This window comes from Canis lupus, chromosome 27, assembly GCF_011100685.1.
Source record: "Canis lupus familiaris isolate Mischka breed German Shepherd chromosome 27, alternate assembly UU_Cfam_GSD_1.0, whole genome shotgun sequence".
NCBI classification, from domain to species: Eukaryota; Metazoa; Chordata; class Mammalia; order Carnivora; family Canidae; genus Canis; species Canis lupus.
In genome coordinates, this window is record NC_049248.1 from 39,548,648 (window position 1) to 39,574,050 (window position 25,403).

The 25,403-nt window shown below is 51.8% G+C and overlaps 1 protein-coding gene and 1 long non-coding RNA gene across 4 annotated transcripts; one reads left to right on the plus strand and one right to left on the minus strand.

The window, feature by feature from the left end:
• Positions 1-2,954: 2,954 nt before the first annotated feature.
• On the minus strand, positions 2,955-24,969 carry ENDOU (endonuclease, poly(U) specific). Of its 2 annotated transcripts, none has more exons than XM_038577454.1 (10): positions 19,118-24,969; positions 13,839-13,961; positions 11,438-11,509; positions 10,820-10,957; positions 10,188-10,359; positions 9,628-9,827; positions 6,401-6,514; positions 5,889-5,995; positions 5,011-5,153; positions 2,955-4,099 (listed from the first exon to the last, which is right to left on the minus strand). In XM_038577454.1, exons 1-10 carry the CDS (start codon positions 19,170-19,172, stop codon positions 3,979-3,981), a joined length of 1,245 nt encoding a protein of 414 aa, XP_038433382.1. In that variant the 5' UTR covers positions 19,173-24,969; the 3' UTR covers positions 2,955-3,978. The 2 variants fall into 2 exon arrangements, with proteins under 2 accessions (XP_038433382.1, XP_038433384.1); XM_038577456.1 differs by lacking the exon at positions 19,118-24,969 and adding an exon at positions 16,138-18,092.
• LOC119866386 lies at positions 16,221-20,198 on the plus strand. 2 transcript variants are annotated; one of them, XR_005380096.1, is made up of 3 exons: positions 16,221-16,815; positions 19,086-19,227; positions 20,046-20,198. It is a non-coding gene; the product is annotated as an uncharacterized LOC119866386 (long non-coding RNA). The 2 variants fall into 2 exon arrangements; XR_005380095.1 differs by lacking the exon at positions 16,221-16,815 and adding an exon at positions 18,285-18,870.
• Positions 24,970-25,403: the final 434 nt, after the last annotated feature.

Sequence of the window (25,403 nt, forward strand, 5' to 3'; positions counted from 1 at the left end):
CCCTTCTTTTTTCCTGATAACATTCCTTACTTTTAAGTCTGGTCTGTCTGGAATTAACATAGCTATGCCTGCTTTCTTTTTGATTAGTGCTAGCATGGTGTATTTTTCTCTATTCATTTATTTCTCATCTACATGTGTCTTTATAATTAAAGTGGGTTTCTCATAGACAACTTATAGTTGGTTCTTGTTTTTTGATCCACTATGAAATCTTTTACTTGTTGCATTTAGACCATTGACGTTCAAAGTAGCTATTGATATAGTTGAATTAATATCTGCCATACTCATTACTGTTTTCTCTTTGTTCTCCTAGGTCTTTGTTCCTATTTTTTGTCTTCCATTCTTTTTCTGGCTTTTATGCTTTTAAGTGAGCATTTAATATGATTCCATTTTTTCTCCTTTATTAGCAAATCCATTATACTTTTAACTTTTTTTTAGTGATTTTCCTAGAGTTTGCCACATACACTTACAAAATTAATCCATGTCCACTTTCAAAAAACACTATATCACATTATGGGTAATGTGAGTACCTTATAATAACAAAATTATACTAATTCCTTCCTCTCCTCCTTTGTACCTGCTATTCATTTCACTTAAATATGAGGATGAATATGTATGTATATGTCCATAATACACATGTGTATACAAGTATACATAAATATCTGTGTGTATATATACATAATATATATAATTGAACACATTATTGCTGTTATTTTGAACAACCTGTTGTCTGTCAAATCAATTAGTAATGAGAAAATAAGTTTTTATTTTACCTTCACTTTTTACTTCTTTGATACTCTTTTTTCTTTAGGCAGATCTGACTTTCTGATCTATGTCATTTTCCTTCTCTCTGAGAAACTTCTTAGAAAATTTCTTGCAAGGTAGATTGACTGGCAACAAATTCCCTGAATTTTTATTTGAGAAAATCTTTATTTGTCCTTCCCTTTTGAAGGATCATTTTTCAGGGTACAGAATTCTAGGTTAGTGGGGTTTTTTTCTCTCAATATTTTTTTAAAGCTTTTATTATTTATTTATTTATTTATTTATTTATTTAGAGGGACAGAGAGCATGCACAAGCAAGGGGAGGGGCTGAGGGAGAGAGAGAGAGAGAATCTTAAGCAGAATCCATGCTGAGCACAAACCCAACACAGGGCTCAATCTCATGACCCTGAGATCATGACCTGAGCTAAAATCGAGAGTTGGACACTTATGCAACTGAGTCACCCAGGTGCCCTCTCTCAACATTTTAAATATTGCATGCCATTCTCTTCTTGCTTGCATGATTTCTGAGGATAAGTCAGATGTATTTCTTATCTTCATTCTTCTGTAGGTAAGATTCTTTTTTCCCCTCTGGCTTCTCGCAAATATTATTTATCTTTGATTTTCTATAATTTGAAAATGATATGTCAAAATATAGTGGGTTGTTTGACATTTATTTTGCTTGGTGTTTTCTGAACTTCTTGGATCTCTGGTTTGATGTCTGACATAAATTTGGGGAAATTCTCAGTCATTATTATGTCAAATCTTTTTTCTGTTCCTTTCTCACTTTCTTCTCCTGGCATTCTCATTATGTGTATATAACACCTTTTGTAGTTGTCCCACAGTCCTTGGATATTATGTTTTGGTTGTTTCTTGCTCTTTATTCTCTTTGTTTGTTGGCTTTTGAGGATTCTATTGAGATATCCTCTAGCTCAGAGATTCTCTCTTCAAATGTTTCCAGTCTACTAATAAGCCCATAAAAGGTATTCTTCATTTTTGTTACAGTGTTTTCATCTCTAGCATTTCTTTTTGGTTCTTTCTTAGGATTTCCATCCCTCTGCTTACATTGCACCATCAGCTGTTTCATGCTATCTACTTTGTTCATTATAGCCCTTAGCATATTAATCATAGTTGCTTTAAATTCCCCAATAACTCCAACATACCTGCCATGTCTGTTTCTGATGTTTGCTCTATCTCTTCAACCTGTGTTATTTTACCCTTTGATATGCTTTGTAATTTTTTCTTGATCGCCAATCTTGGTACATAGGCCTTTGGTAATGTGGGGGGCAGGGAGCATTCTACAGTCCTATGATTTTGTCTCAGTCTTTTACTGAGCTATGCCTCTGGACTGTGAACTTCACGAGTGTTTTTCAGCTTTTTGCCCTTTTTGAGTAGAAGAGGATGGCTAACATCCGTGGAGCTGGGTATTTCCCTTCCCCAGATCAGTTAGGCTCTGACAAATTTCCCCCAAGGGCAGGCTTTGTTCAGAATGACAGAGTGCTCTGGCTATTTCCGAATGGTTCCACTTCTCCTCCCTGTGCCAGAAGTCCAAGAAAGTTTTTCTCTGATACACATTATGGGAGCCTTGTGGAGTTCCTGGAGATAAATTTCACAATACTGTGAGATGCCTGGATCCCCTGGAGTTTTTAACTCCGAGTAGTCTGCACTGTCTCTCCTTCAGGCAATTCATCAACTGCAGTTCAGATTCTCCCATCCTGGCACTGGTTTCTGCAATATTTTTCTGTATGAGAGTCTCTGATCTCAAGCTTGTCTTTCCAAGGTTATTCCAATCTATATTTGCCTAACTTTCCAACCCTGAGGTTTGCCTAACTTTCCAAACCTTTGATGGGTTTGCCTGCATCCTCTCCTCTCTTACAGATCGAAGAAGAGTTGTTGATTTTTCAATCTGTTCAGTTTTTTACTTGTTGTTAGGGTGGAATAGTGACTTCCAAGCTCCTTATATGTGGAGCCAGAAGCCATAAGTACACTGCTGTTCTACACATTACAAATCTGCCAGGAAGAATTCTCTTTCCCTCTTGGCTAGAGAGACTTGGTGAGTCCTCAGGGACTTTAAGATACCACATTCTCCACACCATCCTGAAGAGACACTGAAGCCAGCAGCATCACTCTCAGCTCCAGGGAAAAGGCAGAGAGAGAGGGAGACAGTTGAGGGGGGTCATATACAAAAAGGAGACAGATTTCAACTTTTCTTAATGACTTTAATTGGAGACTCAATCTCTGTAAACCATAGTTCCAGCCTAGTTCTGTGGGACAGCATCTAGTTCTCCCTGAGGTCAGGGGAGGAGAAATGCATAATTGAGGTTGGAACAGGGAACCCCACTCTCCCTGGTCTTTAACTCCAAAGTAATTCCAGCAAATTATGGCTTCTGGGTAAGCCTTAAAGTAATTGTTAACGTCACCAAGCTGTAAGTTCCTTCCTTCTGATGCAAAATGTTCCTCCTATTTGGGGAACTCTTTCACAAAATATGTGGGATCAAAATATACCTCTGTACCTGCACTAAACATCTACAAGTAGGAAGCTTCTTGATGCAGTCATTGGGCTGGCTGCAACAACACTCAGGCCTGGAGAAGTTCACTCCCTCCCAAGTTCACTCACTGTGTCAACCCATTATCCTCTCCATCAAGCATGAGAATTTTCCCAGACCCTGTTCTGAGAGGATATAACCCTAGAAAACACCAAATACCCACTGCTTGATTTCCATGACCGAAGTTCTTTGAGGCCCCAACATAGGGCTGAATTGCAGTTTGCAGAGCTGTGTATGATAACAGCCATTATAGTAACCTTGAATTTTTATCTGCTGTTCTTCTTAAGAACAATTGAAAACACCTTCACAGTAACGATATCATCAGGTTTGCCCTCTCACCAACTCCAAAAAAGAGGAAAGAGAGCCCACCACTTCCCTTTACATTAAAAGGAAATATGAGGACTCGTCTATGGTTTCACTTCTCATCCGGGCAAAGGGCTACAGAAGGCTCCCATCTTCTCTGTGTAGACTCTATTTTCAAAATGCTGGAGCACAAAGATTTGAGTGTTTCTCTGTATTTTTCTTTTTTGTGTGTGTCTTTTCTCTCATTTCTAAAGGCATTTCTAAACTTAGGAATGCCTCCCAGTCTCCTCCATCCCCCTCCAGCCCAGAGCAGATAGCACCTGAGTCCTGCAAGAACTTTCGCTGCCGTCATGCCCCTAGCTGGCTCCAAGCTCTATTGGGTAGAAGATACCACATAGGCAGTGGCGATGTATTTCTTGCCATTTCCATAGGTGGACTTGTCCCAGGGATAGGTCTGGATGGCCAAGGGATATCCACCCAGGCTTAACTGGCACCTGTGGGGAAAGATGGCCAAGTCATAGGGTCCCACCGTGTCTTTCCATGCCCATCCCCTGAATGGGAAGATTAAGCCCAACCCATGTAGAAGGGCTCCACCCTGACTTGAACAGCCCCCAAGAGAACCGTCACAGCTTTCTCCAGCCATTGTCTCCCACTCCCCATGCCCAGGCAGCCCTTCAAAACCTATACCTTATTCTCTAGCTTCCTAAAGAACATTGCTCCGCATCTTTCCCAGAGCAGTATTCTAAAATCTCAGATTCTAGGGCAGCCCCGGTGGCGCAGCGGTTTAGCGCCGCCTGCAGCCTAGGGCGTGATCTGGAGACCCTGGATCAAGTCCCACGTCAGGCTCTCTGCATGGAGTCTGCTTCTCCCTCTGCCTGTGTCTCTGCCTCTCTCTCTCTCTCTCTCTCTCTGCATCTCTATGAATAAATAAATAAAATCTTAAAAAAAAATAAAATAAAATAAAATAAAATAAAATCTCAGATTCTAGAGCTGAATGCCCTGAAATTAAATGTCTGCTCAGGGTCTCAGAGGTAGTAGGACCCAAAGTCCTCAAATATTAGAAGGTGAAGCCCAGTGGTTTCAAGCTATACTCTCTGGGGCTTTCGAGTTCCCCCTCTCAGCCTTGGAGACCAAACAGAGAGGCTTGGAGCCCCAGGGCGACTCCATTTCTAACTGTTTCATCTATGAAGGTTCTGTACAAGATTTCATGTGGTTTTGCTGCTAAATAAAGTTTGACAACCACAGTCTTATCTAACAACTTCATCTCCCAAGTGAGAAAACTGACGTCCAGAAGGGTGATTTGTCCAAGCCAATGAGTTGCAGAATCTGGCTCTCCCGACTGTCCTGGCTGCAAACAGCATGTGGCCCCAGCCTGCTCCCCAAGCCTGGCTGGCCCAGTACTTACAGTTTGCCTGGCCTGGCAATGAAGCACAGGGAGTAGAGCGCAAATTCAAACTCGGGGCTGCTGCCAATGAAAGCTGAGCCCACTTCCTTATAGTAGCCATCCCAGTTGAACTGCATGGCAAGCACGTCGGGGTATGAATCCCACTGTGGAAGGTAGTAACGGGCCTGGTGAATATCACGAGGAGAGAGGTGGCAAATGGTAGCAGCTGGCCAAGATTTGGTGAGGGCCCATTAGGTGCTTGTGTGAGTTTTCTGGGGAAGCTAGATTTGTGACATCGACCAAGGGAACAGTCTGCTCTGCTAAGGTGTCTGAGTGTGACTTGGATCCTCTGTCTGGAGCTGTGCATCTCCCTGAGAGGCCAGAGCCAGCACTCCTGTGACTGGTACCAGGGCAGCAGAAACCATAACTGTTTCTTGTGGCTATCACATGTGGAGGAGAGGGACAATTTATTGTCCCCAAATTATTTCTTGGCACAGGGCAGCAAAGGTCTCTCTCTTTTGTTTTTAAATAAAATATATGGAGTTGAACTCAGACTAGCCAAGGCCACATTCTAAAGAAATTCAGGCAGGGGGTAACTACACATCTCTGAGACTCATCTTCCCATCTGAGAGTCCTCCCCTGCCCCGAGCCTCCCATCCAGAGACAGTGTTCTCTGCCTCCTGCTCTCTGCAGCTCTGGAGCATTCACTGGAAGGGAATCTCGGGTCCTGGCTGCCTAAACTCTGGCAGATAGGGGAGTCATCCTCACAATCCCCACTAGGCGGCCAACAAGAGTCAGGGTGAGAGGCAAGTGTGGCTGTTCAGAGTGCAGAGTGAGGGCTGGAAGTCTGGGTACCAATAAGGCTTCTCCAGCCCACGGGGTCCACACTCCGTACTCACAGGGCCGTCGTAGATGTGACTGTAATAGTCAACCAGGCCCTCCTTCTCCTGCATGTAGAAGCGGATCCAGTTATGGAAGCCGGTGACTTTGCCTTTTTTGATTTCACCTATAATAAAGAGTTCAAGGTGGGTGATATGGGCCTCCCCTCCAACACCTTTTGCCCCTCCCATGCCAAGGCTGTCCGCCTTCCTCGGACTTTGGCTCATAGAATGCCCATAGCCCAGAGGACCATGCAGAAGTAGAGAGCCACACCCCCAAACACATTTTTCTTCCTATGTGTATCCTTTGGGAGCCCCAGCATCTGGTCCCCTTTCCCCTTCAGAAACTCCAGAAAAGACGGTTCCTCAAAAACAGTTGCTCAGACCCCTTCCTCTTGGCCTGGGAGTGGACATGCCTGTCTCTGCTAGCTGCTTGGCAGCCGATTCATCGGTGCCTGATGCTGCCCTACTCCTGAGGGAAGCTGTCTCTCTTCATTCCTCCAACTCTTTCTTTCCAAGCAAAATGATCCCACCTGAGAAGACGTGTTCAAAGCCACTTGAGTCCTTCTCTTCATTGCCTCTTGAATAGAGCCCAAACCACATGTTCTTCAAATCATTGACAAACTCCTGTTCTGAGCTATAGCGATCTGCGCGGAGGAACATAGAGGACTTAAGAGAGGGGAAGGCGGGACCAGGTCCCAGGAAGCAGGGAAGGGCCACCTGCTCTAGCACATCAAGAGACACAGGGTTTCAACCAAAAGTGTATTCAATGGGGTGCCTGGGTGGCTCAGTGGTTAAGCGTCTGCCTTTGGCTCAGGTCAAGATCCTGGGGTCCTGGGATCGAGTCCCATATCAGGCTCCATGCGGGAGCCTGCTTCTCCCTCTGCCTGTGTCTCTGCCTCTCTCTCCATGTCTCTCATGAATAAACAAATAAAATCTTTTTTAAAAAACTGTCCTTTCAATAACTATGCACAGTGCCCCTGTTTTGTGCCAAGCCGTATCTACAGGCTGAGGATTCAACAGGGAATAGCAAGGACAGGATCCCTGCTTTCACAGTTTCCCTCCCAGTGGAAGAGACAGCTAATAACCAATATGATTGCAGATAAGTGCTATGAAAGAAATAAAGCAGGGTACCCCATGATGACCAGAGGTGGGTTGGGTTGGGGAGCTCTTCTAGAAAGGAAGATCAAAAAGACCTCTCTGAGTAGGTAGCATAGATCAGAGACCTCTGAAGGGTAAGGGATAGGCCACACAACATCGGGGGAAAGTTTCTTCTGCGTAGAGGGAACAGCAGGAGCAAGACTCTAAGACCACCTGGGCCTCGCGTTCAAAGAGCTAAGGGAAAGCCAGGGTGGCTGGAGCACAGTGAACGCAGGGAGGAGAGGAAGGACAGGAGGTCGGAGAGGTAGGAGCGATCAGGCCTGGCAAGCCATGCCCAGACGGATGGGTGTCAGTCACAAAGTAATAATACAAAAAGAGTTTAGAATTGCTAACCACGTTCTATGGGCCCAAACTATCTTAAGTGTTTCCAGTCCTCACATTGAATCTTCACATAAGGTGGGTGCTAATTACCCCCAATTTAGAAATGAGGAAATTGAGGCCAACTGGGGTTGTGTAACTCCCACGAGATCACAGGGTCGATAAGAGGTAGAAACGGCACTTGAGCCCATGTGACCATTACACATGTCAACTGTCTCTGAAGGACTTTACAGCTTCTCGGAGGCGAGAAAGCCACCGAAGGCTTTTAAGCAGGGGAATTATGTGATAGCTTTGTTTTTAAAGGCTCACTCTGGTTGTGTATATAAAAAGTCAGTGGGGCGTACGAGCAGCGGAGAGATCAGTTTTGAGGCTAACACATCGTCCAGGCCAGAAGGAGTGGTGGCAGCCGTGGAGGAGGGCTGAGAAGTGGGCGGACTGGGGGTAGATTTTGAAGGAGGGTGCGATGGACATTCCTGATGGAGGCCCAGGAGGCGGGGAGCCGTGAGGCAAAGAGAAGAATAGAATATAACTCCTGGGTTCAGGCCTGAGCAATGGGATGGACTGTGGTGTCATTGATGGGATGAGAAAGACCAAGGAAGGAGGGGTGGGAACCATGAGTTCTCTTCCCACTAAGTTCTTTTTTTCATTAGAAACACAGAGAGAGAGGGAGGCAGAGACACAGGTAGAGGGAGAAGCAGGCTCCATGCAGGGAGCCCGACGTGGGACTCGATCCCAGGTCTCTAGGATCACGCCCTGGGCTGAAGGCGGTGCTAAACCGCTGAGCCACCCGGGCTGCCCTCTTCCCACTAAGTTCTGAGTAGATGCATGAGAGAACCACAGGGGGTGGAGAGGCAGGTGGGACCCATGAGAAAGTCGGGGCCGGAGCTCTGACTTAGGGAGCCACAAGGTACCAACTGCTACTCAGACTCATGGGTGGAGGATACCAAGGAGATACCAGACACATTCCATCCTCTCAAGGACTTAAAACACGGTCAGAAAACGAGACAAAATGTACACAAAATAGCAGACAATGGTTTCACCCTCCGGATGGCTACCGCTGACCCGGTGCTAGGCCTTGCACTGAGCCCTTCATGTGCATTAACCCGCCAAGACCCCGTTTCACAGATAAGGCTCCGACAGGTAAGCTAATTTGCCCAGGCTCACACCACTAACAAGTGGTAGTAGAGTCTCCGTGGCCCAAGGCTATGTGGAGCTGCCCGCCCCCCACCCTCGCCCCCCGACCTCTGAGGACACGCTGGAAGCCAGTGGCGCGCTGGGGCTGGGGCAGGTGCAGCGTCAGCAACGCGGGATGTGAGCTAGAGCTTGAAGGACAGTCTGGATTTGGCCAGGGAGAGGGGTGAGGGCAGGATAGTAACGGAACAGCCTGGCCCCAGGCTAGGATGGGATCGATCCCTGGGTGCCTCATCTCAGACAAGTCACCTAGCCTGGGGCGGTGAGGGGAGGGTTTGCTGCTTCTCCCTGAGAAGCCTGCGGGCCTGCTTGGCCTCCAAGTTGTGTCTTGTGTTTGCTGCGGAGGAGCAGCAGGGGGCGGTGCTGGATCGCGCCCTCTGCACAGGGGCTGCCCGCGTGTCCCCAGCTTTACCTGCCAACCTCCTTGGGCCTCACTCGAAAGGGGAAAGGGACGGCAGGCAGGTGGGACCAGCCACCCCGAGCCCCGGGCAGAGGCCCGGACACAGCTGCCCATAGGGCCGGCCCCGGCGTGGAGGAGAGGACCTGCACACTGACCAGCACCACCTCCTGCCTTTCTGCGCCTCAAACCGTTTTTGGTCTGGTTCAAACGTCTCCCTATCTGGAGCCCCTCGAGCCACAGCCCCTCCCGGTAGAAGGCCCCTCTGGAACTCTTGGGGATTTTCTGTTGCTGCTTCCCCAGCCAAGATGCGGAGAGTCAGCATCCTTCCTGGACCCGGAGCGGGGGTGGGGGAGAGGCTTAGGGACCCTGCAGGCCCCCCACCAGGAAGGGGTCCGGCCCGGCGGGGTGGGGTGGGGTGACTCCCCCTCTTGCAGAGGCCCTGAGACTGAAGCAGCGAGTGGTGGGGACAAAGGACGCAGCTCCGAGTCAATCAAAAGAGAGGCGACTTCCAAGCAGACGGAGGCTCCCTCGGCTCGAGGCCCGGCCCGGGGCGGCCCGGGCTCCTCTCTGGCCCTCCCCGTCGGCCACTGGCCCCCAGGCCGCCCCCAGCTGCTGGCTTCAGCTGCCCCGCGGCGCCGCAGGGGTGCCAGGCCCTCCCCAGCCCTGCCCCGGGGCGGGGGGGGGGCTCACTCTGCTGGCGGAGGAAGCCGTCCAGTTCCTTGAGGACCGCGGTGCCCATGACCGCCCCGAGGAAGGCGTCCTGCTCCGCCAGCTGCTGCGCGCCCAAGTGCTCCCCGCGGCCCGTGGCCCGCTCGTAGTTGTTGAGGAGGTTGATGAAGGCCGCGTAGGTCGGCTTGGAAAACAGCTTCTCGTTGACGTACGTGAAGAGCCTGCGGGAGGCGGAGGGAGGCCCAACGCCGTGAACACGGAGCGGCCCCCACCCCACGGGGCGCCAGACAGGCCGGGGCGGGCATGCGAACGCAGGGGGCCTGGAGACGCTCTGGAAGCTTCCTCTGCTTCAGCCCTCGGAAGGCCAGTTCCATCAGCAGCCCAGTCAATCAGGAAACCCTCCCAGCTGGACGCCCACAGTCCCTCAAAATGCCTTTATTTGCCTCTGGGGACCTCGTTTTCTCTCTGCCTTGGATCCTGCCTGCCCCGAGGGGAAAAGTGCCAGGGTGGAAAGAAGCAAAGGCGGGGGCCCGGGGTGGCAGTGCTGGGGGCCACCGTGCGGGAAGACTGGGGGGACTCACGGTTCCGGGCAGCGGTCCACTTGGTCTCTGGCCTCCGAGGGCGAGATGCGGTTTTGGCTGTTGAGAATGATGTCCTGCTTCTGGGCTTTGTTGACGTCCGCCCTGTAGATCTTCTCAGAGATGCTCTGGAGCTCCTCCTTGGTTATGGCATCACTGCTGTAGGAGAAGCCCTCTGGGAGGAATTGGGGGGCTGTCTCAGCCTCAGGAAGGCCTGGGGGTGCGGGGCCTCCATGTGCCCCCTCTTCTGGGCACCTTCCAGAAGCCGGCAGCCAGGGAGCGGGGCCGCAGTCCGTCACCCTAGGGGTCGGAGGCCAGGGGCCTAGCGCCTAGAGGATACCTAAAAGCGGCACGTGGCCTTGCCCACAGAGTGGCCACACTGCCCCCTCCTCCTGGAAGCTTCTCAGACTGGCATGCCCCAGAGTGACCTGGAGGGCTTGCCAAAGCAGGGCAGTGGGCCCACCCCCAGCGTTTCTGATTCAGTAGGTGTGGGGTGAAGCCCTGGGGTCTCCCTTTCTAGTACATTCCCGGATGATACGGATGCTGCGGCTCCAGGGGCCCCACCTGGAGAACCATCATTGCCCCGGAGAGCTCCTCCGGCTCGGGGGCTGCGCTAAAGGGAGCGGGAGACTGACCGTGGTGGCCACAGAGGCCCTCGAAGTCCTGGCAGCAGTTCCCAAACTCTGGGCAGCGGGCATCGCAGTGGCAGGGCTGGTGCCTGTCGAAGGCCTCGTGGCAGCGGGCCTGGCAGGAGCTGGGTGCCGAGTACAAGTCTGGGACGACAGGGAGCCGTGAGTCCAGGGCAGACCCCTAGAGGTCGCCTGGCCAGCCGGTGGGGGGGGGGGGGGGTGTGTGTGCCTCCAGCACCCCCCCCCCCAGCCTCACTCCCTCCCTGCTCCTGTGCAAGATCTCCAGGGAAGGAAAACAAACAAGCTGAACTGGTGCACACCCTTCTGGGTCAGGAAGCCCTTTCCGAGAGGCCGAACACTACTTTGGGGCCTGTTGTTTTGCAAAGTTTCCCACTCTAAAAATAAAAGCTCTTCCACTTCCCTCCAGAGGCCCGGACGCCCTTTCCTGCCTACCCCCGCCGCCCCCCCCCCCCCAGCTGCCTGGCACGGCCTCTTACGCCGCCCTGCGCTGCCTTTAGGGTCCGCCTGGCTTAGGCCTGCGCCTGCTGCCACCAGGGTGGCTGCATCTCTGGGTCACCCCTTCTTTTAGCCTGAAGCCCCCCCCCTTTAGAAAGGCAGACTCACGGCCAGGGGGGGCCTCCAACATCTCTTCCTCCAGCTCCAGGAATGGCTCGGGCTCCTTGGGATCTTCTTCCACTGGAGGTCAGAGAAGTAGAGTCACTGGCCACCACCCCCCAGGCCCCCCACCGCCAGAGGGCGGAGAGGGGGGTTCCTTCCCTTCCCCTCCAGGACAAGCAGTGCAGGGGCAGGAGACACAAAACAGAGGCTAAGGCACAAGGAGTAAGTACCAAGTGACGAAGGAGACAAACTGAAGATGGAAGACAGAGGGGATGGGCCATTGAAGGCTGTCATTAAAAAGTGACAAGAATTTTCCAGGCAAAAAAAATTAAATAAATAAATAAATAAATAAATAAATAAATAAATAAATAAATAAATAAATAAAAGAATTTGCCCAGGCGACAATTCTCCCTGCCCCTCAAACGCTCTGGTGTCCAGTGTGGCACAAAGGGGATGGGGGGTGGGAAGTGGAGCCTTCTGGATTGACACCTCCCGTGTGGGTACGACTTCTCTCCAACCTAAGTTGACAGACGGAGAGGCTCGAGCATCTCCAAATGACAGGGAACAGGTCACTTAGGGAACATCCCTTACCTACCATAAGTCCCAGTCCCAGTCAAGGGTGAACTCCACCCAGGCCCTCGGGGACTAAGAACTGTTTCCTGCGATACCAACTTCCCTTCTTTCTTTACAACACTTGGCAATGGCGGTGGAGACTGGGGGGCGGGGGGTGCCCAGAAAAGCAGGTTCCTATTGCTGCCCTGCTCCCTTGGCCTGACTGTGGCCCGGGGCTCTGGGACCAGCAGGGTGGGTGGAGAGGAGGAGGAAGGATGCTCCTGGGGACTCTGGGCTCCTCTCCCTCACGCAGTGGGGGAACTTCCCCCAAAGAAGCAACACTATTCCAAAGAGCTTCAGAGGCTGTTGGTGAGTTTTCCGGGTAGTGTCCTGTTAGGAACATCGGAACCACGGGTCCGATGATGCATCGAGCCAACAAACCTCTTCTGATCACTGACTTCGTGCCAGGCCGTGTTCTGAGTGCTGACAACCCACGGGGTCCTCAGCCCAGCCCATGTCACGCTAACGAGACTCTCAAGGGCTGACTTAGAGTCTCAAGCATCAGCTGTATTTTTCCTGCCGGAAAAGGATTCAGAGTTGCAAATCAGACTTGGAGACGGACTGGCTCCTAAGCTAAGTGCTGTCCGCGCCGTGAGATGCCAGCCCGATGGTCCGAGGCGCACAGGCTCCCCTGGATCTGCCGGGCGCCGGGCGGGGGAAGGCGGCAGGCTCTGATTCTGGCCCTGAGCTCTGGACCAGGGCTTCCCTACGCGGGCCGGACCAACAAAATTTCAGCTAGTAGAGATGGTGTTTCCGTGTAAACTGAATGAGGGTTCCTTCGAGGTGGAAGCAGCTCAGTGGGCACATGGCTGGGCCAGCAGGTACCACCTTTGGGAAAACTGGAAAAAGGTACTCCTTTCTCTCAGCAGACACAGCTCTTTACCAAGGCACATGGACTAGCAAGAAGGGTACAGATTCGATTTTGGTCAACTTGCCTTCTCCGACAGGTGCCCTTGTGCAGTGCACAACCTGCACCACCATATGCCGTGGGCTTGCTGGCCGTTACCCACCGTGGCTTCAGTCAGTGATCACGTTTTGCAAACTGAGGGTCAGGGCACATGGTTTGACAGTGAACTTCACAAGGCTTCATGGCACAAAGCAGACCATTTATCTGGCGGTCTAACACGCTGGAAGCTTCCAAACAAGGGGATTATTCAAAATTATTTTTTAAAGCTATGTTGTTGGAGTAGCAGAGAAACAAGGGGCTCTTGAGAGCAGTGTGTGTGCCGTTTAATCACTGGACGGGGAATGACGGATTGGAGATGTTGCAGCCGCCTGGGTCCACTCATGCTAGGACGAGTGGTGTGAATCACAACAGTCCCTGTGACGCCGGGCGGTCTTCCTGGCGGCACACAAGCTGGAAAGCTCGACTCCATTTTTACACTGTTGCAACGTAAAGTGTTGAACAACGAGATGGGGAGTGTAATACGTGCTATCTTAATGTTTTATGGTTAATTATCATTTTGCCGTTTGGGGAATTACTTAAACTTTCAAGATAGTGTCGCTAATCCTGACCCTTCAGACAGATGTTCCAGGTAAATAACATCCGTTTCCTTGTAAGTTGGGGTCTTACACTGGGGACATCCTAGAGTATCTGGGACAAGTCCTGGCCAAATCCCCGACCTTTGCTCTGCCCTCAGTGTCCTCACTCAGGCCCCTTGAGCCCCACCACCAGGCTTGAACCCTGCTCCAAGCTGCTGGACACCCAAGCCAGCGTCCTTTCAGGCACTCTGGCCATGGGCATGGCCTGGCCCGCTGTGCCTCCTGGACCCTTCCCCCCCACGAGGAGCCTCACCACTGCACAGGTGCTCATAGTCCTCACAGCAGTCCCCATGCCGGTGACACCGGCGGTCACACTGGCAGGCAGCGTCCCGGTTGAATTTCTCATTACAGCGAGATGCGCATGACTCCAAGTTTCCTATGAGCAGTAAAAGTCACACACTCAGCTCTCTGAGGAGCCCATTCTCCTCATCGAGGTGCCCCCTGCAGTGGGGTTTGCAGACAGGGGCAGGGGCCCCACCTGGCAGGAAAGATCGTTGCTATCTGCAAGGAGAAATATATGCACAGCCACCCATGCGCCAGTATAAGCCTCATCCCCACCGCCCACCACCCACCACCCACCACCCACCCTATACCGCAGGGCTCATAATATAGATGAGGATCACAAACCTGAATGCCCAGGGAGGCCAGACCTTTAATATAAGCAAGTAAGAAGCGGGGAGGTGGTAGGAAGAGGTGGGGATCGTGACAAACTTGGAAGTGATGTTCGGTCTGAAATTGGCAGCCACCATCGGTCCCAGCCACTCCTGCCATATTGGGATGCAGGCTCAGTGTTGCTAGAGCCTCTAGGTTTTCAAGAGAAGCCTGAATTTTCATGTGACAGTTTCCAATTTTTACAAAATTCAGACAGACCGGGACGCCTGGGTGCCTCATCGGTTGAACATCTGCCTTTGGCTCAGGGTGTGATCCCGGGGTCCTGGGATTGAGTCCCACATCAAGGTCCCCACGGGGAGCCTGCTTGTCCCTCTGCCTATGTCTCTGTTTCTCTGTGTGTGTGTGTCTCATGAATAAATAAATAAAACCTTAAAAAAAAAAAATCAGGGCAGCCCAGGTGGCTCAGAGGTTTGGCGTCACCTTCGGCCCAGGGTGTGATCCTGGAGACCCAGGACCGAGTCCCATGTTGGACTCCCTGCATGGAGCCTGTTTCTCTCTCTGCCTGTGTCTCTGCCTCTCTCTCTCTCTCTCTCTCTCTCTCTCTCTGTGTGTGTGTGTGTGTGTCTCATGAATAAATAAATAAAATTTTAAAAATAATTTTAAAAAAATCAGGCAGACCAATGAAAGAAGTCTGTGTGCTGGTGGTGACCCACAGGCCACCCTTCATCTGTCCCATAGATGAAGGTAAGTCACTGCTGTCTCAGTGATCCCTCCTGCCCTCTCCCCTGCGACACCCCCTTCCTCTCATCCTGTCCCTTTTAGGTCTTCTGCTGGTTTGTTCTTTGTTCCCCTTTGTCGGGTCTCCCCTGCACCCTGAGTGCCCCGGGTCCCGACTTTCTGTTTCCTCTAGTCTTTGGCATGCATTTGAATTAGTTCATGCTTGGGTAGGGCATGAGGCGAGTATGGGTGAGAACTGGATTCTGGAATCGGATCCCTTGTGTAACCACAGACCACATCCCTTACTCCAGCCACGTGGCTCGCAGAAGCAAATGTTTGGTCCCAACGGGGCATGGACAAAAAAGCCTTTGAAAGAAATGGTACAAATCCACTACCACTCCTAAAATCACAAATGCCCACCCCAGCAAAGACAGCGTCGGGAGCACGCCAGAGCGACAGCTGGCTTTGGGGGCCCTTTCCTTCCACTTTGAGCTTTAAGGGTAATTACAGAGTCTTTGTTTCCACTTGAGGTTCCTGAGGTTTGGATCTCGGAAGGCTGGGTTTAGGGGCCAGGCTGTGGGCTACGGAGGATGTCAAGACCGGAGTCAGGGTTGCCATGAGCGTCGGAACTTGTAATGAACGCAGAAACCGAAACCTAATTTGCTTTAGATTGAGAGTTGTGGTTGGGATTTGGGCTTTCGTTAAATGTATTGATGAAGTAACAATTTTGCACCGATGCTTAGCGGAGGAAAGGGATGGGGGGGGCGGGTAGGTTTAAGACAACTTCTGGGTTGAAGAGTGTGTCAGGATTAGGAGAAGGGAAATGATCCCACTTTTGCTTTGGGACTCGGTTCTGGTGGTGATTCCACACAGGTCCGGAACCTCAACTTAAGCCTGGATGGGGTGGGAGGTGAATATCAAGGACACGGGTTTAGTTAAACTGGCTTGGGCAGTGGGGTTAGGGTTTACACAGTATTAATCAGGGTCGCATAGCAGGGCAGGGGGGGCTTGAGAACCTGGACTCCGATGCCAAAACTGCTTGGAGCTGGAATTCTGGTCCTGCTGCTTTCTAGCTAGAAGATCTTGGGCAAGTTATTTGACCTTCTGTGCCTCAGTTTCCTTGTTTATGAAAGTGTCATAACAATGGAGTCCACCTCACAGAACAGCTCTAAGACTCGAATATGTTGATTTTGGTAAAGCACTTGGTACGGAATGACACATACCAGCAACACACGGTGGTTAGATAAACAGTGACGGTGTTCCGTGCCCCCTTGGCTGGAGCAGTCTCCCTGGCGACGTGCTTAATCTGGGTTTCAGCGGGGCCGCCCCTCAGACTGGGGTGTCAGGGCATTTATGTGGCTGACAGTTTCCTAGCTGACATCATTGCTATGAGCCTGTGTTCTGCACATCAAAGAGGTGTCAGGTCAAGGTTAACCAGGTCCTGAGGCAGCCTCGAGTTGCCTCCGGGGCCTCCAATGTGGCCAGGAAGGCAGGCCTTTGATCCAGTGGATTGTTCTCGAAAACAACCAGGCCCAAGGCCGCTGGTCCCTTCAGGCTCAGGGGAACACCTCCTGAATCTTAAACGATGCTCCCTTGGAACCTGAATGCAAAGAACTCAAGGGGGAAATTTTTAGGCCGGGAGGAAGGCTCGGTCAGCTGCCTGCCCGGTCAGCCTGGCAGGACACCCAGAGTCCAAAGGGAGAGAATTCAGACAAATCAGGGCAAGGCTTACAATGGGCCAGATCAGCAGGGTCCCGGGAAAGAATTCACTTCCTTCCAGCCGCTGGCACCAGTTGAGAAGGGCGCCACGTGAATGGTCAGCTGTGGGGAGCTCAGGAGGCCACCCCCCACCGGCCCCGGCTCAGTGGACTTTTTCATCTCGGTTCAAGAGCCCTGTCCCGGTAAGAACCCCTGGAAACTCCGTCTGCTCAAGAGGACCTGGGGCTTGGGGGGTGGACGGGAGAGGTGGGAGGGACTTTCCTCACGGGCGTCTCGCTGTGCTGTTCTGGGGACACTCAGCAGGCCAGTCACCCTGACTCCACTGGGGCGCCCCCACCCTGTGCCTGCGGCCCACACAGGGCTCTGCGGGTGCCTCGCTCGCTGGCCAGGTGCTGAGTCACTGCTCGGCAGCCCTCCCGCCCGGCTCTCGGGCCTCTGCCTTTCTTCACTTGGGCCTTGCCCGGCTCAGACTCAGGCTTTCCCTCCAGCCCCCCCTTGAAAGGCTTAGGGCCTCCCCTCTCTCAGGAGATGCCCAAGCTCCCCGCGCTCTCCAAGACGGCCGTATGCTAGAACGCCCACCCGCATCCGCGCTGCCCCCCAGGGGAGTCAGGTCCCAAGCCTGGAGGTCCCTGTTGTGGTCCCCTGAGCCACCCTGAGGGCTGGAGCATCCCACACCCGTGCCCGTCCGGGAGCCCCAGAGGCTGTTTCCCTGGAGACTGGGCGCACCAAGAAGGCTCATTTCCAGGACCAGCTTCCTGCCTCGTTCATTTGGAACAACCAGTGATTCCTCCATATGGTCCATATTCCTGCATCTAAGCTCTGGGATGCTAGAACCCGGAGAGACAAGAGCCGAGCCTCCCCCCACCCCGCCCCAACCTTAGGAAAGAAGGCCTACCCGACTTCCCATCCATCCCACAGCCAGGCCCCATCACCACCCCGGGCACCACCCCAGGCGCAAGGGCTCCACCTGCACCTCTGAAGCTACTGTGGCCTCTGCCCCTGGGGGTGTCCACCACCCCCAAAGGTCTCAAGCCACCCTCCTGTCCTGAGAGCGGGGTGCACCGACCCAGCGGCCACTCCTGCACACTGAGCTGGAAGTTCTCACGCCCTTGCTGTTGGCTATCCAGCACCCATGGCCCAGGCGGAGCTGATTCCCAGCTGCTCCACGGTGGGGCCAGAGTAGAGGTACGCGGTCCCCCCAAGTTTGCGGGGGCCTGGGAACAGCTTTCTCCTCCAAAGGTTTTTGAACCTGGAATCCCACTAGGGGTCTCCTTATACACAACCTGACTGGAAATGAAGACATTGCTCCCAGGAAGATTTATAAGCATGATCGCAATCAAAACCCCAGTTCAGGGCAGCCCGGGGGGCTCGGCGGTTTAGCGCCTGCCTTTGACCCAAGGCATGATCCTGGGGACCTGGGATCGAGTCCCGCGTCGGGCACCCTGCATGGAGCCTGCTCCTCCCTCTGCCTGTGTCTCTGCCTTTCTCTCTCTCAATCTGTCTCTCATGAATAAATAAATAAATAAAATCAAGAAAGAAAGAAAGAAAGAAAGAAAGAAAGAAAGAAAGAAAGAAAGAAAGAAAGAAAGAAGAAAGAAAAGACTAAACTGTAAAAAAAAAAAAAAAAAAAAAAAAAAAAAAACCTAGCTCACTGAGATCTCAGTCCAGGTAAGATGCTTTTTCATTCACTGTCTTAATCAATCCTCACAAGGGTCCTATTTAGGACCAGCCCGGGTTGGGTGGGATGTGTATCAAGCTCTGATTCTTTGTCCTCTGGGCGGAGGAGGGCTGTCCCCACACCTCTCAGCTCAGCCCCCTCCCTTGGCACTCGTTCCCACTCACCCATTAACCAACCACCAACTAACACATCAGCATCAGCACTTTGCACAGCCCCTGAACAAAGAGCTGTGCTGTTCCTCTGCAGGTCCCATCCCCTGCACCGCTAGTCTCTGGAGGCCAGGATCCTTCTCTCTGCTCTACTTCCTCCAACACCGGGTCCAAGACCCATTCCTCTGCCCACTTGTACAGCCTAGAGAGCCCTCAGCCTAGCTCTCGGCCCAGGGCTCCTCCGCTTTCCCCCTGAGCCTGCCCATTCTCCTGAGGCTTTACCCAGAGCAAGGCCCCACCCCAAACAACCTCACCTGCCCCTGGGGCAGAGGAGGGAGTGACCAAGGACAGCCAGGCCACTCAAAGCCAGCAGGCCACAGCACCGGCAGCGGTCCCACAGACAAACCCTGGTGAGATCCAAAGTCAGGCTGGACTGAGGGATGTTTGGGTCTAGTCTTCCAAGGAGTCTAGAAGGGGCTTCCATAGGTTAGTCCATCAGGGACAACTAGACTCTGACACGGACAGGTCTAAGGTGCTCCATGGCTTTAGGACAGAGCTGCCCCTCCCTTGCCCCACTATGCTCACCCCCTACCAGGTTCCCTAACCGGCTGCTTTTTTTCTACAGGGCCCTTTCACACCCACCAGATGATGACTTACCAGCCCAGGCCAGGCTGCAGAGCGCGGCCACGATCAGGGGCACACAGGCCCTCATGGTGCCCGGTTGGAAGCCCCAAGTGGATTGGCTCTGGGACTTTCACTAGAGTCAGGTGAATGTCACAGCTCTCAAATGAGCCTTATTTCCCAGGCTGATCCTTTTAAAGACATCAGAACTTGTGGATCTGGAACCTCCAGATCCTTCAGGAAGAAAAAGGGGAGGGAGGGACCCCGGATGGATAAGAGGTGGAGAGGGGGTGGAGCCCTACAGGTGTTGGAAGCCAGAGGGAAGGTGACTAAGCAGGCAGGTAATTCCAGATGTTTAGAACAGGTAATACGAGCTGTTCGTAGCCAGAAAATAGGTCATGCAAGCTGGCACCTCAAGATGGGCCTAGTTGGGGAGACGGGGCTCTCCGGCCAAAGTGTGAGCGCCAATGGGCTTGTCTTTGGGTGATGTCCTCCAAACACCCACCGACCTGCCAGCCACTGTCCTGACCTTCCAAGCAGCTGCAGGCTGGCTTCATCTTTGAGTTCCCGGTGCTTAATCTGAGGAACTTAATAAGGGGATCATTATAAACCTGACAAGCAGTTAAGAGCTCAGGCCCGCGTTGAGGTCAGTGCAAGGAGAGACATAGGACATGTGGGTCAGAAATGAGGGCCCCTCTTATTAGCATCAGACCACCTGTAGCTAAATCACCCCAGAAATAGCTGCAAATGGTCTCTATTTCTTGCTGAGTCAGCATCTCAGGGGTTACAGGTTTCAGGTTCTCACAGGTTCCAATTTTACGAGGCCAGCGGTGGGCAAGAGCCCTAGAGGCAGCCAGAGGACGCACCCTTCCTCTCCTGGGGTCCAGGAGCCCACTCCTTTCATCCCCTACTTACACTCATCTTCCCGAGGACCCTCCCCTTCTCGACACTCCTTCCTCCCCAGGGCCAAGAGCAGAAGCACAGCAACATGGGGCTGCCAAGTTTCCCCTCCTAGAAAGGTAAAATCTGCTAAGTGAAATGCCCTTTCCAGAAAGAGCACTGCGTGGACATTCAGACTTCAGTAAAAGAGAACTCTCACATAAAAAGGCAAAATTGATAAACCATTGAGTCTATAGTGACTTTTTTCCAGGAGTGAAGTAGGGGAGCGTGTCCTCCTCGGCTGGAGTGCTTGAAATGTGGGATACTGAGCTCCGTTTCCTCATCTCTGGAATGATGGGGTTGGACCTGACAATCCCTCCCAGGTTCATTTTGGGGTTTCCCCCTCCACGCCCAGGGTGAGCCACCAAGGTTGCTTGAGGAGAATCCCCCAGCCTCGCTGTGTGGGGATGAGACCACATGTGGAGCTCCGGGGTGCAGAGGACAGCTGCGGCAAGCCACCTTGCAAGGTGACACGTCAGCTGGGACCTTCCATGGAGGAGGGTGGCTGGTTGAAGAAGTGGGAGCAGAAAGGCTGCTTGGCTGCTGGGGCAGGAGAACAGGCTGCAGCCACTGCTGGCAGGAGCCCGCAGCCCCTGGGGGCTGGTGGCACCCATGGGGATCTCGGACTCTGGTTAGTTTAGGGAATAAAGGAGACTGTCTCCGGCTGGGCCAGGAGAACAATGCCTCAGAATTTTGGGGTGGACGGTGCCTTCCAAGGGCCCTTGGCTGAGGCCGGATGTGTGGAGTCCGGCCAGGGCAGCCCCCTGTCCAGCTGAGCTGCCTGTGGGGTAGAGCTTCCAGGGCAGGGGTGCCCCCTCCCAATAGGGGAATTTTAGGTCAGTAGGGGGACGGTTGAGACTGACTCCATTGAGCCAGAGGGCGCATCTGAAAGACCTGGGTCCTCCAACAAGAACCACAATTCCAACTTTAAGGACAACCACCAACACCGATGGAGCATGTGCCGGCGTATCACACTCCACGAGCCTCCCATGCACCCTCTCCTCCACTCTCACTACAACCCTTAACAGTACTATTGTTAGCCTCATTCGCAGAGGAGGAAACTGAGGCACAGAAAGGTTGGGAGGTACAGCCAGGAGCACCTCAGTAAGTTATGCAGCAGGGCCTCCAACCAGATGCCACCCTAATGGGCACTGATGCCATGTCGGCCCACAAAACACATCAACAACCGCTTCATCACGTCTGGGGTCCGACACAAAGTGGTCTGGGCTCAGACCACGTGGAATTGAAGGGACCCCAGTGGTCACCTGGCTCCACATCTCTTAGGAAGTTGCAAGCCCTGCACAGCCCTAAGAGGCTGTCCTGCCTCCGCTCGCGTGCCTCTGTGCCTCTCAGGGCTGCTCATCCCTGCTCCCCAGATCTGACTCCCAAACCCCAGGACCGTGTAAGCCAAGACGTGCTGACATGGAGAAAAGTCGTTAGGACAGTAGGAAAAAATCCAGCTAGCCAACGTAGGAACACACATCTGTGCACTTGTGCAAAGATGCCTCAAGGTCAATTAGATGCACATTGATGTATACAGAGATACACGCATTAAATGCTATTTCGGGGGCGCCTGCGTGGTTCAGTCAGTTAAGTATCTGCCTTCGGCTCAGGTCATGACCCCAGGGTCCTGGGATCGAGTCCTATGTCGGGCTCCTGCTCAGTGGGGAGCCTACTTCTCCCTCTCCCTCTGCCGCTCCTCCTGCTTGGGCTCTCTTGCTCTCTCTCCCTGCCAAATAAATAAAATCTTTTTTTAAAATTAACATACAAATGGTATTTCAGACAGCAGCTGGCCTGGTCTGGACAGAAAGCTCTGCTGCTCTGCTTTCCAGGTTTTCCCCCAGTTAGGTTTTCACATGGGCTTTCCACCCTTGGTTAAAAGGAGTCCCAGGAGGCTGGGTCCTGGACACTTGGGGCCCGGAGGGGGTGGTGACAGGTGCATGGGGAAGTGATATTCCCGTGATGAGAACACCAACAGAGATGCCTCCTCTGATCAGGAAGTGGGGACAGGGTGCAGCTGTGGAGGGTGAAGGCACATGGGCAAGGATCCAGGAGGCAGCCAGGCCATCAGCCATGTGGGGAATGGGAGTTGCATGAGCAAATATTTACTGAGCACTCACTAGTATGCCTGGTGCTGTGCTGTCACTGGACTGGCAGGATTCAGGCCCAGCTGGAAAACTGCTCTTAGAACCTATTGGCTTCTTGTGGGCTGGAGGACAGAGAAGGCTTGGCATCGGACTGTGGGGCTACCAAGGTGGTGAGGGGTCAGGACCAGCAGGCTATGGGAGAGACGGGCCTGGGGAACTACCAAAGGGGACATATGCCGAGGCCGGCTCACCCACCATCCTTGTCCTCTGTGAAGCCAGGGTTGCGTCACTTCAGCACAAGGCCAAAACTGGAGGGGCCCTGCAGCTGGCCCAGGACAGGTAAGGCCTAGAGTCGCCTCCCAGGGGGACCCCTGGCACCTGAAGATGCTAGACCTCCAGCCTCCGTCCCACCGTGGCCTGGAAGTGACCCAGGATAGAGACCCAGGACAGTCACCCACACCTGGTCCCCTGTGAACCACCTCAGTCTGTAGTTCCCTCTTCATGAATGAGTTTTAGAGCGGCTCCATGCGTGGTTTTCTTTCACATTGATTTGTGTGTTGTGTACCACAGTAGGGTTTCCAGGTATTTCTTTTTAGGTTTGTGGGCAGCCCTGATAGTCAGCATCACCCTCTCCACCTGTCCTGGATGCATTAGTCAGACGTGCCACCTAGGCCATTCACCGGAGTCCCAGGCTGTGCTTCTGGTTCTGCTGGTCAAACCCCAGGCCACTCCTTTACCGACCATGCCCTTGCCTGTCCTGTCCATCTCCTACTCACCTCTGGTCTCAGAGCAAGGCCACCCTTCCATGAGGCCTGACTTCAGCCCTCCAGCCAGAGGACTCCCTCCCGCCTGTGGACCCAGTTCTTGATATTTGTCCCAGGTGCCTTTGACACATCACCGCACCTCTGGTGCTGTTGCCAACGTGGTGTCGGTTAAGCCCTGCACTGACATTTAATTTTTCATCCATACAGCCTGTTTCTTCAGCTCCCCTCTGAAATTCCTTTGGAGAGGGAGTCCGCTTCCCAGGTCCCCTCTACTGTTTGGTTTTGTCATTGAATATATGTTAAATAACCATCAACATGTACGAGGGACCAAGAATAAATGAATGAGCAAACTGAGCCTTCCAGCCCCACTTGTTATAAAGGCTCAAGGGAAGATAATGAACAAAACAGAGAGCTGATGGATCCCTCTTTGGGATTAAGAAGCTTCTTAATTTGCACCTGGTGGGGGTTTGGGGGCAGTGGGTGGAAATGGGGTCTTGGCATTCATCGTGCAGTTATGTTTTCATAGCAAACACACCCTTTGGGGTAGTATTTCATGTTTGTTTGGAACTGGTGGAAATTTAGGGGCATCTAAACCCCCAAGCCAGCCCCTTGGCATCACTACTGCAAGGGGCAGCCAACGCAGGGACCTGACAGGGCCTGGGATTCCAGCAGCTTCTGACTTCACAACGGAATATTACAATATACCTCAACCTTATCCCACTTTTTAGGATCCCTAAGTAACCACCTTCCATACATTCTTCTTTTTTTTTTTTTTTTTTTTTTTTTGCCAGTGGTGCTAATGTTTCTTTTACGCTGCCTAATAGTGTTTATAAAATAAAATTTCTGTTTCATGTCCTCAAACCCCAATAGGTTTGGGGAGGGTCTGGAGGCAGAGACAGGAACAAAGCGAAGCGATGAGACAGGCAGACAGAGATAAGGAGGTTCGGAGAGACAGCAAGGGAGTGAGCAAGGGCAAAGGCAAGAGGGCGAGCTAGAAGCAGCCGAGCAAGAGCCAGGCCCTGGCACGAAGCACCTCACCAGCCCTTTGCCCCGGGTGTGTTGGCACAGCTGGCCTTTCTGCCCTCAACAAAGACGACAGTGGAACTGGCAGGAGCGGTTCCTACCCATCGTGTGAAGATCTACGACCTTTCAAAATTGTCATAATTAGTGTCTAAGGGGGGGTGGATGATAGGCAATTTCCTCCTTTCTCAGCATTGGCTCATTCACCTGACTTCGCCAAGCAAAACGGATGCTGGGACAGCTCAGCCTCCAGAAGGGGAGGGTGACAACCCAAGAAGCACACAGAAAGCTGTGATTGTGGGAGCAGAACACAATGCTGAGACTACCTGGGTTCGAATTCCAGTTCTTCCACTCACCAGCTATACACCCCTGGGCACATTTCCTGACCTCTCTATGCCTTGGTTTTCCCCATAACTGTAAAATAAAGCAAGTAAGAGTACCTGACAAGGCTCTTGTGAAGATTGAATGAGGTAATACTGGCAAAGCTCTTAGAACAGTCCCTGGCACCTAACAAGATCAGATAAATGTGTGTTTTCAAAAACCAGGGCCAGCCAAGGCAATCTTCAGAAAGAAGACCAAAGCTAGAGGTACCACACTCCCAGATTTCAAGATACAGTACAAAGCTGCGGTAATCAAAACAGGATGGTACTGGCACAAAAATAGACACGCAGATCAATGGAACAGAACAGAGAACCCAGAAATAAGCTCACACCTCTATGGCCAATTATTCTATGACAAAGGAGGCAAGAATATACAACGGGGAAAAGACCGTCCCTTCAATAAATGCTGTTGGGAAAACTGCACAGCTAGTGCAAAAGAATGAAACTGGGCCGCTTTCTTACACCCTACACGAAAATAAATTCAAAAAGGATTAAGGACCTAACTGTGAGAATGTGAGATCTGAAACCATAAAATTCTCAGAAGAAAACATAGGCGGTAATCACTTTGACATCAGCCATAGGAACATTTTTCCAGCTATTTCTCCTCTGGCAAGGAAACAAAAGCAAAATTAAACTATTGGGACGACACCAACATAAAAAGCTTTTGCACAGCAAAGGAAACCATTAGAGAAGATATTTGCAAATAAGTTGCAAACGATACATCTGATAAAGGGTTGATATCCAAAATATATAAAGGACTTATACAACTCAACATCATAAAAACAAATAATCCAGGTAAAAAATGGGCAGAGTCTGAATAGACATTTTTCCAAAGAAGGCATAAGAATAGCCAAGAGACACACGAAAAGATGCTCAGCATCACTCATCATCAGGGAAATGCAAACTGAAACCACAATGAGATGTCACCTCACAACTGTCAGAACAGCTACACTCAAAATGACAAGAAATAACAAGTGTTGGTGAAGATTGTGGAGAAAAAAAAAAAAAAAAGGACCCTTACTACACTGTTGGTAGGAATGCAAACTGGTGCAGCCACTTTGGAAAACAATATGGAGAGTCTTCGACATTTTTAAAATAAAATTACCACGTGCTCTAATGACTCCACTACCGG

Bases quoted from the DNA above. Each gene is read 5' to 3' on its own strand.
- ENDOU (XM_038577454.1), bottom strand. From the start codon at position 19,172: ATGAGGGCCTGTGTGCCCCTGATCGTGGCCGCGCTCTGCAGCCTGGCC. The intron at 6,515-9,627 runs GTGAGCCCCCCC...TCCTCCGCGCAG, and splicing joins CGGCTTCCTCCGCCAGCAGA to ATCGCTATAGCTCAGAACAG. The intron at 5,996-6,400 runs GTGGGATCATTT...TCTTTATTATAG, and splicing joins CTTTGAACACGTCTTCTCAG to GTGAAATCAAAAAAGGCAAA.